Source organism: Manacus candei, unplaced genomic scaffold, assembly GCF_025592945.1.
Source record: "Manacus candei isolate 608988 ecotype Guabito, Panama unplaced genomic scaffold, ASM2559294v1 h1tg000026l, whole genome shotgun sequence".
Lineage (NCBI taxonomy): Eukaryota > Metazoa > Chordata > Aves > Passeriformes > Pipridae > Manacus > Manacus candei.
The window spans coordinates 3,525,444-3,538,429 of NW_026138074.1; the positions used below are offsets into that span (position 1 = coordinate 3,525,444).

General features: G+C 39.7%; 3 protein-coding genes across 17 annotated transcripts in view; 1 reads left to right on the plus strand and 2 right to left on the minus strand.

The window, feature by feature from the left end:
• Window positions 1-909, minus strand: part of NEK11 (NIMA related kinase 11) — an 84,091-nt gene extending 83,182 nt beyond the window's left edge. For 3 of the 4 annotated variants that reach the window (XM_051789109.1, XM_051789110.1, XM_051789107.1), the window contains exon 1: window positions 735-870. The gene's annotated coding sequence lies outside the window, so the exon portion shown is untranslated. Of the gene's footprint in view, window positions 1-734 lie in introns of all 4 variants that reach the window. The other variant, XM_051789108.1, reaches the window with a different exon arrangement.
• Window positions 910-1,161: 252 nt separating this feature from the next.
• On the plus strand, window positions 1,162-7,513 carry ASTE1 (asteroid homolog 1). Its single transcript, XM_051789106.1, has 4 exons — window positions 1,162-2,499; window positions 4,512-4,722; window positions 5,697-5,883; window positions 6,161-7,513. The coding sequence occupies exons 1-4, from the start codon at window positions 1,186-1,188 to the stop codon at window positions 6,453-6,455; spliced, it is 2,007 nt and encodes a 668-aa protein (XP_051645066.1). The 5' UTR covers window positions 1,162-1,185; the 3' UTR covers window positions 6,456-7,513.
• ATP2C1 (ATPase secretory pathway Ca2+ transporting 1) overlaps window positions 6,221-12,986 on the minus strand; it is a 68,210-nt gene continuing 61,444 nt past the window's right edge. For 10 of the 12 annotated variants that reach the window (XM_051789092.1, XM_051789101.1, XM_051789099.1 and 7 more), the window contains 5 exons: window positions 12,303-12,444; window positions 11,302-11,432; window positions 8,365-8,451; window positions 7,529-7,679; window positions 6,221-6,340 (listed from right to left, as the gene is read on the minus strand). In XM_051789092.1, coding sequence (XP_051645052.1) covers window positions 7,569-7,679; window positions 8,365-8,451; window positions 11,302-11,432; window positions 12,303-12,444 — 471 coding nt within the window. In that variant the 3' untranslated portion in view covers window positions 6,221-6,340; window positions 7,529-7,568. Of the gene's footprint in view, window positions 6,341-7,528; window positions 7,680-8,364; window positions 8,452-10,578; window positions 11,433-12,302; window positions 12,445-12,986 lie in introns of those variants that run through there. The other 2 variants (XM_051789093.1, XM_051789102.1) reach the window with 2 other exon arrangements.

Sequence of the window (12,986 nt, forward strand, 5' to 3'; positions counted from 1 at the left end):
AAGCTAAAAGAAAGTTGTTGTTTAGGGTTTCATAGTTCCGCCTACACATGCTAAGCACAAAGCACCTCAACTTCTTCCCTTTCTTAGTTTATTTAAGAAAGATTAACCTTCTGGTTTCTTTAGCAACAGCTAACATACTCTGACACTTTCTGCTTCCAAGACAAACCCTTCTTTGCCAACCAAGGCCATTTTCCAGTTCTATCGGGTTTTCTTTTTATTCCATAAGAACCACTGTGCTACATCAACATTTGCCACCTCCCACCACCTGCAGCACGAATTCCAGAGTTTTTATATTTAAGCTCTAAATAGTCTCAGTACCTACTACTTTGAATTTTTTTTCCTGCCAGTGACTTCACTGGCCCGCTCCTTTAAATGTTACGGAAAATAAAAAAAACCCAAGATTTTCCTTGTTTTTTCTTTTGTTAAAAAACAAAAAAACCCCAAACCAAACAAAAACACTTCTTAATGCTGACTCCACTATTATTTTCGGCAACATCTTTATAAACTCACCCAAGCCTAAAGTAACATAATCTCATTTGGCTCAGTTTTTTACTGAGAGTTTTTTATCCAGAGAAAGGATAATTAAGATTTTATTAGCAGCGCCGGTAGCAAAGGAGCTTGAGGGTGATGGTAAAACAAGGTCAAATGTACTCAACTATCAAAGAAGATATTTAGAATCTGACGCACATTAGGGAAGCCGAGATTCCCTGGGATAACCTGAGAGATGTTATTACCTTGTTAAAAAACCGTGTGAGACTCAAAACGAGGGTCGCCCGGCTCCCGTCACACAGAGGGGCGACGGCGGCGTGCCCTGACTCCGTCCCCTTTCCTCACCCCTCTGGGACAGGTGGGACTGCTCGGGACCCACGAGCAGGTGGGTCCTTCCCACCTTCCCACCGATTCAGCGCCCGGCCCCGACGGCTGGGACTACGATCCCTCTGGGTCCTCCTCCGACCCCTTTCGGGCCGCCGCGGGGCGGGCAGAGCGCCGGGGACACGGAGCAGCCCGGCCCCGCCGCGCCCCTCTGCCGGCGCCGAGCGCTGTGTTTGCGGCTCCGTCGCTAGGAGACGGCGCGCACGCGCCCGACAGCGGGCGGGCGGGCGGGCGGGCGGGAGGAGGGAGGAAAAGGAAGCGGATCTGGGAGCGGAGGGCTCCGCGTGTCGCTCCTGCACCGCTTCCGGCGCGATGGGCGTCCAGGGTCTGACGGGCTTCGTGGAGGAGCGCGGCGTGTTCTTCACCGAGCTGCGGGTGCGGGACACCAAGCTGGTCATCGACGGCAGCAGCCTCTACCACCGCCTCTGCTTCGCCCCCGCCGCCGACTTCCGACGCGGCGGCGACTACGGCGCCTTCGCCGCGGCCGTGCGCGACTTCTTCGGCATCCTGCGGTCCTGCCGTGTCGCCCCGTTCGTGGTGCTGGACGGCGGGCGCGGCGCCGAGGACAGGAAGCTGCCCACGCTGCGGGGCCGCGCCGCCGAGCAGCTGCGGGCGGCGCACGGGCTGTCCCGCGGGGCCGGCGGCTGCCTGGCGCCGCTGCTGACCCGCGAAGCCTTCGTGCAGGCGCTGGGCCGGCTCGGCGTGCCCTTCGTGCAGTGCTTCGCCGAGGCCGACCGGGAGATCGCCGCGCTGGCCAACAGCTGGGGCTGCCCCGTCCTCTCCCTCGACAGCGACTTCTGCGTCTTCGACCTGGCAGGCGGGTACTGCCCGCTGTCCCACTTCCAGTGGGAGAGCGTGTGCGCCGGGGAGGGGCCGCAGGGATGCTACGTGCCCGCGCGCTGCTACTCCGTGGAGCGGTTCTGCAGGCACTTCGGCCGCCTGAACAAGAGCCTGCTCCCGCTCTTCGCCGTCATGAACGGGAACGACTACATGGACCTGGCAGCTCTGGAGGCGTTCTACAGCAAGGTCCGCCTGCCGAGGGGCTGCGCGGCGGGGAAGGGCGGGAAGCACCTCCGCCTCCAGGGGCTCCTGCACTGGCTGTCGCAGTTCGCAGAGCCCACCGAGGCCGTCGAGAATGTGCTGAAATACCTTAAGAAACATCAGAGGGAAGAAATAAGGGAGCTTCTGTGCACTTCAATGGAGGATTACACTCCGTCTGATGTGAATCTTGAAGACTTCTTTCAGAATGGAAGGTATGAATGCGAGGCTGCCAGGAAAGCAGATGTACCACCGTGGGTACTTGATGCTTTGGCAAAAGGTAAGCTGGCCCCATTCATCATCAATGCCCTGATACTAAGAAGTACCTTCCTCCGCGTTCAGGTGGAGAACATGCAGAGACCGAGCGCTCATAGCGCAGCTTTGCCCATCCGACAAGTTATCTATGGTCTGCTACTGAGAGTACCTCAAAACAATGAAGCTGCTTCTCCAAGTAAGCAGACCCACGAGCTGCCCGTTGTGTGTGAATTTGACAGATGCCAAAAGACAATTAAAAAAACATTTGTTCAAGCAGCAAGCCTATCCACAGATTTTTGTGATGATCGTTTTCCTTTGGACAAGTTAATGGAGGTAAATGGTTGTCACAACAGATCACGGTTAACAGTGTTTCACGAGTGACAAAAGTAGTTGGGACTCATGGTTGCCAGCTGGTCGCTAAATGTGATGTCTGAACTAAGCCACCTCAGTAAGTAACTACTTCCTACAGAGGTACCTGTGATATTTAAGAAGCTACATAGATAGTCTTTATCTCCTTCTCTTCCTGCCTCCCTTCAAGTGTACCAAGATAAAGGATATGAAAAGTTACCATTTGTATATGCAGTACTCCCTAAATTTTCTATTCTAGGCCTTTATTTCATCCTATGGATTTTGTTACACTAATACTTGCTTTTATAATGATAGGAAGGAACTCAGTTTCATGTCATTTAGAAAAGTCCAATTTAACACTACAAAACCTACTTTGTATTTGATCAAGCTATGGATGCGTCAGAGCAATGTTCTGAAACAAAATCTGACCCATGCCTTTTTCTAAAAATCATCATTATTTCAATGTGTGCATCTTGCAGCTGCCCAGCAGTTTTACCTGCCCCAGGTATGCTCCTGCTAAAGTAAACCCGTACTGCTTGCCAGACAGAGCAGAGGAGCACCTGAAAAACAGCTGGAACCAAAGGAAAGTTGTACTAGGCTAGTTCCCATCACCAGTAGGAATTTTGTACATTTAAATTCTAACGATTAAGACCGTAATTCTTGCCGTGTTGGAAAGCAATCTCCCGTTCCCGAAGCTGCGTAATAGGTTTTGTATGCAGTAATTTCTGCAACATCTAGAAATACAGTCTGTATCTTTTAATTCTGCATAGTTAAGCCACATGCTCTATCCATTCTGGTATTCAGATCAACTGTTAACACGTTTCTGTGTGTGGCCAGTGCTGGATGTTTTTATCACTTGCTGGTGGCTATTTTGGAAAGGAACCGAGTCTATCACTGCTATGCCCATTAAATGCTACAGACAGCTATGGATCCAAAGGCCTACTACATACAGGTTATTTTATGCAGGTTATTGGTACAGGCCTTTTAAACGAGCATTATGAAACACTTAAGATTTTGAAAAATCATGTTTTGGGATTATAAGAGACATTAATGACACCTTGGGACTACGATCCCTCTGGGTCCTCCTCCGACTCCTTTCGGGCCGCCGCGGGGCAGGCAGAGCTTGGTATGTGTGCTCTTTGTTTAATGGATTTGAGCTTCTGCTATTACAGCTTTCCTTACTAAATATATGGAAATTATCAATTCAACAGGAGGTAAAGGAAGAAATGTTATTCTGCATTGAAAGTGCTCTAGACAAAACTGACTTCAGTTTCTCTTCTGCCATGGGGATGTCTGCCTGAGAGTAGGCAAAACAATCCTAATCAAGGCTTACAAAGCATTTGAATTACAATTGAACAGCCTGCTGCGATTCTACTGCATGCATGAAGTTAGGGGCACAGTTTATAACATTTAACTTCCAGAAGTTAAATGGCACAAAAAAGAGGGAACATGTGCTAGGAATTAATACACTGTAGGTGAGAAATGCAAGCGTCACACTTAGATTTCACTGTGATTATAGGTAAGCCATGTTTTCAACATATTAAGAACAGAGATCACCATTACATCTTACAATGCAAGGATGACTTCTAAGAATGAAGGTTTTATATATATATACATATATATATATATACACATATATATATATGTTTTCCATAATTTTAATGCATTATGGTTACAAGATTTCCAAACAAGTTATGGAATATATGGAATATATAAAGATATGAAGACTTTGAAACCTCTCAAAATCTCACCTCATGCAATTCTAAAAGATTACTTTTATCTTTTTACCTGACATTTAATGGTGTAGTTTTTAAAGTTTTAAGTAATATTAAAAATATTTCCTGTTCAGAATATCTATGAAATTTAAATATTTTTTATCAAAAATCTGAAGTGCTAGCTAGTTTAACCAGAAATGTATTTGCCTTTTGGAAATTGCTCACAACAAATAAAGTCTCTTACCTTTATTTTTCCACTCCAATTTTTAAATTTATTTTCAGATGTCCACGTCATGCCGTCAGATGCTTTTGCTAGAGACTCTAGGAGTGAAAATGAGTTTCCTAGAATCTATCCCAAATCACTTACAGCTCCCTGTTGCTGTAACATGTTACTGGATACGCTGTTCAGAACCAAAAGTTAAGTTGCATCAATTAAAGGCTTTACTTCTAATGATAGTATCTGGAGAACTGCACAGGATAAACGATGATCCAGGTATGTCTCCAAAGAATACAATTTCAGGTGTTCAGCTACTACAAAAATCTGTACCATAATTAATTTTTCCCCGCTTACGGTGAGGTGTCCAAATTTAGATGAATTAGCACTGATTTACACTATATTCTGAGGTGTCACGTTCTCTGCATTGATATGTGCAGAGAAATAGTGCTAACCCTCAATATAACATTTTATATAGGTAAAACAGTACTTTGCTACCTTGTAAAATTAATTTGCATTTATAAACGCTTTTTTTAGGACTAAATATTAATTTAGATATAAAAGTTACTAAAAATAAGCTTAACATCCTTGTGCATCCTACTATTGAAGCATTCCATTTTTTTTTTCCTCTGAGTTTTTCTAAAATCATCTGTACTTAATAATGCTGAGTTGCTCAGGTACACTTTATCTACCTGTGAATTGCAAATTTGAAAGTACTAAATTATTCACAGAAATTGCTTCAGTAATATTTATGCCTATTAGAGTTATGGTGACATGTGCTCCAGCAGTCCTTCATTTGATGGCAAAGATGATGCATGCCAGGGTTATGCAGTTTCTTTAGGTTCTAGTTTATGGAAACCGGGCTGACAGGTTTCCAAGTGGGTTGGAGTGAGATGGGAATCTTGTTTGGATTTGCTCACACAGAATTACAGCATCAACTGGATTGGGAAAGACCTCTGAGATAATCAAGTCCAACCTTGGTAATGGTAGACTTGATCCCCTCACAGCCCAGTCTGGCAAATTACCTAACAAACAGAATTCCTGACTTTACAATTCTCATGAATATTCATACTTGAATTTTTACACAATGTTATGTCTTAAAATTAAGTTTGACCCATTTGAAAACATTACAAATGCTTCCTGAATGAGAACCAGAGGTTTGAAGACCCTATACATAGCAGATATCTTTTGTACTGTTCACAGCAGAACATTTATTTCCATGTCATTTTTTATTTATAACCTATATCCCACAGTCTTACGTGCTGAAGATGACAGTATTGCATATAACGAATTTCTAAAATGGAAGGAAAAGAAATTGCAAAATAACGACTTTGATTTAGATGCTGCACACAGTTTTTGCCAGTGGCAGTGCTGCCTTCAGATGGGATTGTATCTCAACCAGCTACTTTGCACTCCTCTCTCTGAGCCAGACCTAAGTAGGTAAGGATGTTTCAGAGATCTGCTTTCCACACAAGCCCCTGATGGAATATGTTCACATGTTGTTTTATTTTGTGTCAAACTCCTTTGGCCAGTTGTCCTACATTTGAACTCCCTTCTTTAAAGCAGTTGATACAGAGAAAAATACTCTGTAGCACAGATGTCCCTTAGGCGTTGACTGTTGGATACTGTATGCATTTGTGCTGTTCCATTAAGCAACACGTTTCTGTACCTGTCAAAATGCAATTCTAAATGAAGATTCTCTCCTTCCTTTGAGCAGGCTTTACACTGGGACCCTTGTACACAGACTGTATCAAGAGCTTAAATCAACACCTTCAGTGGAAAATCTGTTTATTTTATCTCCAAAAATGACTCGGCTTTATCTGCTTTTGTTAAATGCAGTGGAGTCAACTGTATCTCCAGAATTCTTTCAGAAGACAACCAAGACTAGATCAGACTCCTGTAAGAAGAAGAAAGCATCTAATAAGAAAAGAACAGCCACCAAGTGTGCAACACCAGAAAATCTGCATTTTTGCAGTGTTAATAGGTTTGCATCATTGGAAGTGGATGACTGAAAGCATTAGTCCTAGAATAAATTCTAATGCCATGCTGATGAAAGAAATTACATTAAAATATGTGACCATATTGGAATTTGCTCTGCTGTTTTCACAAAAGATCCTGATTCAATCTTTACCAAAAATCTTGCTTCAGGGGATTTTTTATTCATCTTTTGTAACTTATATTCATATAAAAGGGATGCTATATAAAAGCTGTGTTTTGTTTTTCTTTAAAGTATCAGTCTAATTGAAAATGAGAGCAAAGTTGTTCAGCATTTCAGAGCTGGACTATTTATGAAGAATTCTTTTCCTGTACATTTATAGTTGGCTCTGCCCCATATCTCTGAACACTTCTCCTTTCCAAAAAATCCGAAAGTTTGTGTTTGAGGAACACAGTGATTATAGTCTTACAGATGTGATTGAAATGGAAATTGCCAAGTTTAAAAATATTGTAAAATCAGCCTTTACACACAGAGTGCTTGTACTTTGAGGGAGAGCTATCTTTACTCGGTGACAACTGAGTATTATAGGTACTGACTGTACTCAGGGAGAAACTTCATGTTCTGTTCCTCCCCCTCCCCTGTGACATGGTTAAACAAAGAGTTACACGCACACACAAAGCTGTCACATGGGAGCAAGTTTCTGAAGGTTTGCTAATACCAAGTAATTGTTACAGTAATTGTGTACAATCTTCTGCCATTAACAAACTGTTGTCACTTTTTCTATAATGCCTACACCAAAACAGCAGACTTGTTTTGACTCCCCTGATGTACTCTAATTACTTGACAAACCCTTACTTGACAAACCCTTACTATCAACGTGGTAATACTGAAAAACAATTTATAATTAACAAGCAAAATCCTACATCATCAGTATTTCTCAGTGCTTTGCATTAGCAAACTTTTCAGCATATTTAATCAATTTACATAAATGCTTTTCTTATAAAACTATTGGGTTTCCAGTGTCTTCCCCACGTAAAATCTAATTACTACATTTCTAGTTTTTTCTCCTCAAGAATCCACATACCTTTTCTTACATTTAGGAAAATCATGATTTCCACCTTTCACGATTAAAGTGTTCCCATTACTTACCAGAATTCAAACTTGCTTCTTGCGTTGTCTGCTCAAGTTTTCAGTCCTGCTTATGCTCCCTATCACATCTGTTCACATGGAAGTAACTCACTAGATCTTGGGACTTACAGGAAAGATCTCTGACACCATGCAGCTGAATCTCGACACTGCCCTAATATAGTCAATAAGAAAAGAATAAATCTATAAGATGTTACATTAATGAGAAAACTGGCTTTGAGATACAGTCTGTCATAGCAAGATTTGTTTCAGTACAAAAGCTGCTACTTGCTAAACTACCAGCAGATGGCAGCTACACTCAACCATACCGCAAGTTACCAGAACTTCACAACCTATTTCTAAATAGATTTCTATTTGCAGCAGCCTACAGTATCGCATCTTCATCAGACAATTTTAAATAAAAGTTGAAAGGGATTAAATTTTAAAATCTTGATTTTACTAACTAAAACTTAAATCTTTAATTGTCCAAATCATTCTCTGATCCATTATGATCCCATGTGTTTTATTTTACCAAGCTTGTAATTCCTTAAAGTTCTTCATCATCAGAAATAGTCACATGTAAAATAAGTCCTAAATATAAAAATACAGCCATGTTTGATTCCACTTTGTTAGTGATGTGAGAAGAGAGATCTTAATTTACTTTGAATCCCATTCAGGAAAACTGCTGTAGATCATAAAAATTCTTGAGACTTTCTGAGAAGTGGTATCTTCAATTAGACAGTTCAGAAGACTGGGATAAGATCAAATACTCCATTTTCAGATAAAAATACTGCTATGACCACACGGCACTTTGAGAATACTTTTGGGAATGCTGACTCAATGATTAAGAATTACTGTACCGGAAACGTGTTCTCAATGCAGAATTCAGCTGTTCTTTGTTGCTGATGAAATGACATACACCTCACTGCAAACACCAATCCTGTATGCTGAAGAAAATAATTACTGATTCTAGTGCTACCATGCAGAATTTTAATCAAGTGTTAGTTTTCCTTTTTGACTCATTATAGGTTCTCCAACTTATTTGGAAGAAAACTAAAAAATAAAGGGTCTTTACTTATTAAAACGGAAACGTTCTTTATTCCATGTTTTAGTAAAAGCAAGTAAATTCCTTGGTCATTGCCTATTTTCACCCCCCAAGAAATGCCTCCTCGTTTTTGTGGAAAGTTCTCACTATTGATTCAACTCCTCTGCAGAAAAATCTCTCAAACGTGCTGTGAGGTGGTAATGAACCACAAGCAGAGCCAAATCGATGGCAATGGAATTCAGTCCAAGCAATAATGACATTGAGCTTGATTTATTACTTGTATTTCGTCTTCCATTAGAAAACACAGCACCAAAACTTTTAGCATATTTAAACTGAATTGCATTCAATTAAGTCTACCCCCAAGAAAGCAAAACTGCCCATAGAAGACTGATATTTTGTTTATTGTCTAGACTGACATACCTTATTCAGAAAGTAAGACTTGTGCTGGGAAAGGCGTATTTCATAACTCCTTTGTTTAAAAACTAGACAACGACAATTCCAAGAGAAGACAACAATTTGGCATCATCTCCACTTCTGTACTTATCTAGACTTTTGGGGCTCCAAGATAACGAGCAGTGCACAAAGCAGTCAAATCTCACAGAAGAATATCAACCACAAGTTAAGACCTACTATGTGAAAGGTATAGTTACTGTGCTTTCTCAAAACCGAAGTTTATTAAAGAGATTCTTCATCAGCATGCACAGTCAATTTTTACTATCTATCTTTATTGATGAATACTAAGGATTTTATTAATAAAGTGTTCTGAAGTTGTACTGGAATACTGAACACCCTACAATATTGAAGAGCTACAGCCCCACTTGCCAAAGACAATTAACAACTGTCAAGTCTGTTCAGCTTCAGAAAGGCAGAACTGATGTAAATAAGAAACTTCTGCTTGAAGACACAAAGAGCATTTCTGTAAGAGGTCATCTTGTTTGGGCCCCACCAGCTCAACAGTTCACTTAACAACCCCCAGGAAGAGATAAGCAGCACATGCTGGGATCTTTGTCTTTACACAATCAGATCTCCAGCACATGGTTAGTCCAGGTAATATGTGCATATTGAGCAGGCCGGGGGTCAGGCAGAGCAATGGATGAATTGCATGTGTAAAGCAGTCTCAGTGGTTCACTCATGCCCTGATTCCTGACCAAGTCTGGGAATCTCCAGAGGCAAAAAGAAGAGAACAATTAAAACAACATATTAGCAGAAAAATTCATACAGCACTTGCCAAACTGTTTTCCATGAACTCCCCTCATTCTGAGCATGGCATGTGGGGCAAGTCACAATGGTAAGAGCAGAAATAGTCCAGTGCCTGTTTCCGACAATTCCTCATCAACTGACAGGATAACAATCATGACAGCATGGTCCAGAGCCAATGCCACTGCCACACTTGCAGGCTACAGTGAGGAAAGATGCATATGCACATGTTTACAAGCAGAAGAGATACCACTGTGTCTTTGACTCCCTCTAGAGATCTCAGACATCCTCTTTTCAAGATTCCCTAGATGATAGTTCCTTGCATTTCCTCAAGGGATGATGAGAAGACACTGATGACAACAGCTACAAGACTATTTTGAGAAATAAAACTATTTCCAATTAGTGAATATGAGAGTATTCAGACATGGTAATAAATTAAAGATACTTTTAACACGTCAAGACACAAATCTACTGTCATGCTTTTCTAGGCACAAAAGTAATTTTGTAGGTTAAAATTTAAAGTTACATTATCAATAAAAAGTTATTTTTATGAACAGGGTGGAAAAAGGAAAGAAAATGAAGCTTCTTTCAAAGAGGGGTGGGGGTTTTTTGCCATTAGAGTAAGGAGTATTGCATTCATTTTCTTATTCAGTACACTACAAATAATTTCAATAACTACTGTCTTATAATCACTCAAGTGATCCAAGAGTCATATGTTAAAGTAAGTACGGAACGAGACATGAAACAAAGCCTGTATCTACAATTTTATCAAAACAAGCATGCTCATCTGGTGTAAAATGCCAGTTTCTTTTAAAACAAAGAGACAACACACTTATAAGAAATGCAAACATTTACTTCAAATTGCAGTATAGGCTTTTCAATCACAGAAAAAGAAAAGAAAAACAGTGATCCGACAGCGGTCACATCCTGTGCAAAAAAAAAAAAAAAAACAAAACCAGAAAACCAAACTCTGAATACAAAAGAACCGTAGCACAAGGTACTTGAGCCGCTTACACATTGCAGGATAAAGTAAATAAATACAGTAGCTAGAATATGGCACTCTTGTGACAGACTCTAAACCCAGTGGAATGCCTCTGAAATATTTTTATCCTTGTATTAGTAGCAAAGTCCCACCACCAGAAAAGTAGAATAGTACAATGTTTTAAATAAAAACAAACTAAAATATTTATATCTAAGAGAAGGTTTTTACACAGTTATATCTTTTAAGTGCAGAAAATGGGACTTGGGCTTAGATCTTTCTTTAAATTAATCCCTACCCCCACCCCCCACCCTGCAATACCATTCAATCTCAAAAGTAAATTTATGTTTGAGGAAAAATGTTACCAAAGTTGCATAATTTCATTTGTTACTTCCACAGCTGGAAGTTAAATTCTAAACAGTCTTGAAACATGAAGTTCGTCATTAGCCAGTGAAACAAAGGACTTGTCAAAAGCCCTCAGGATTTCTTTATCCTCCAAATATTGTTTTGCTTTCTCCTACATCTTTAGACAGCAATGCTAAGTTTGCAAACAAAAGAATGCAATATGCATCATACATCGAGAAAAGACGAAGTTGACGAAGAAGAACTTCCACGTTTCTGGATCTTTTCCTTGCTTCTTTCAAACTTCTTTATCATCTCAGTCACTATGCACACAGAGGAAGTGAGTCCCAGAAGAAACAGTAAATCTGGAAGAGAAAATTAGCCTTTTCTAAAATTGCTATTTAAGGCTGAGGAGAGACATAGAAAAGAACAAGACTTTCAAATTTTCTCCCAATAATTGGGTGAGATCAGGAGAAATGAAACAAGATTCAATGTTTTGCAGGAACTGAAGACTAACATGCATAGTTTATGCACAAACCATAAGTACAGGCATGATACTACAAGCTTTTAACGTATTTCATAACCTTATTTTTAGCAACATAATTAACTTAATTCTGAAAAAAAATTAACATAATCAGAAATTATACTACAATAAAAAGAATTATGTAAATACATATATTTCATTACAATAATTTAACTGCAGAAAACCATAGAAGTAATAAACCTAAGTCTTAATGAGTCTAACACCATTATGTATCTATAGCTTCTTAAAACCCCCATGTTTATTTACCCTATGACAATGCAGTTGATAATAATGGATGGGGATTTCTAAATAAGGTGTTTATATTCAGATTAAAAACTTGTGACACAGCAAAATTAATGATGCTCAAAAAAACTACAAAGCATATAACGTTGCCTGCAACAAAATTTATATTAAAAAGCCCAGTATAAATAAGCAGCTAAAAATTTAAGAACACAGTGATCAGTTGTGTACCATATGCATTTAAATCATGGTTCCCAAAGAAAATATCTAAAAGTATTTAAAAAAAACCCCAAAACAATAAAACTCCAAACCAATGAAACAAACAAACCCCAAAAAATCTCCCACACAAAACAATAAGAGTCAGCAGACTTTGTATTCCTGTTGTATGCAAACAGTCAGAAAATGCTCAAATCACTAACACATTTATAAATTAATCCTTAATGTACAGTTTTGAAAAGGGAACTGTTCTTACCCAAGACACTCAAGCTCTCTGTTTGAAAAACCTTCTGAAGTGGGGGAAAGTAAATGACCAATAACTGCCCCATTATAGACCCAAGGACAGCATAGCAGAACATTTTGTTACTGCAAAGTCCAATCTCAAACACAGATTTTGTCTGTAAGAAAAGTAATATGTTACACTGTACATGTAATCTTAATTATCTTGACAAGAAAATAATTTGTAATTACAATTTCTTTTCATCTAGACTTTTAGAAAAAATGTAAAATACTATTGTTGACCTCTTAGATAAACCAGAACAAGTTCTTGAACAGGTTAATTGCATTTTCTCCCTGGTAAACAGAGTACAAGTCTTGTCTTCATAGTCAACAACTTGCCAATTGAGCTCACTTTTCTGCAACTACAGTGCACTAGAAAAAGGTTCCCCCTATACTAGAAGGAAGGTTTTTTGGTGGTCTGACAATTCACATCAGAAAACAGACTGCAAATTAAGAGCAAATGTAGTAATGTATACTAGCACAAAATTTCAGACTTTCCTTAAAACAAAAAAATAGAACAGTTTAAAAAGTTTTCCTTGGACTATGGGTTTAGGATTATAAAATATAAACTATAAAAGCTAAGGCCTTCAAGAAATTTCAGATTCTGGTAAGGGGGGGAAAAAACCACCAAGTCTACACAACACTGTAAAGAACCATAACA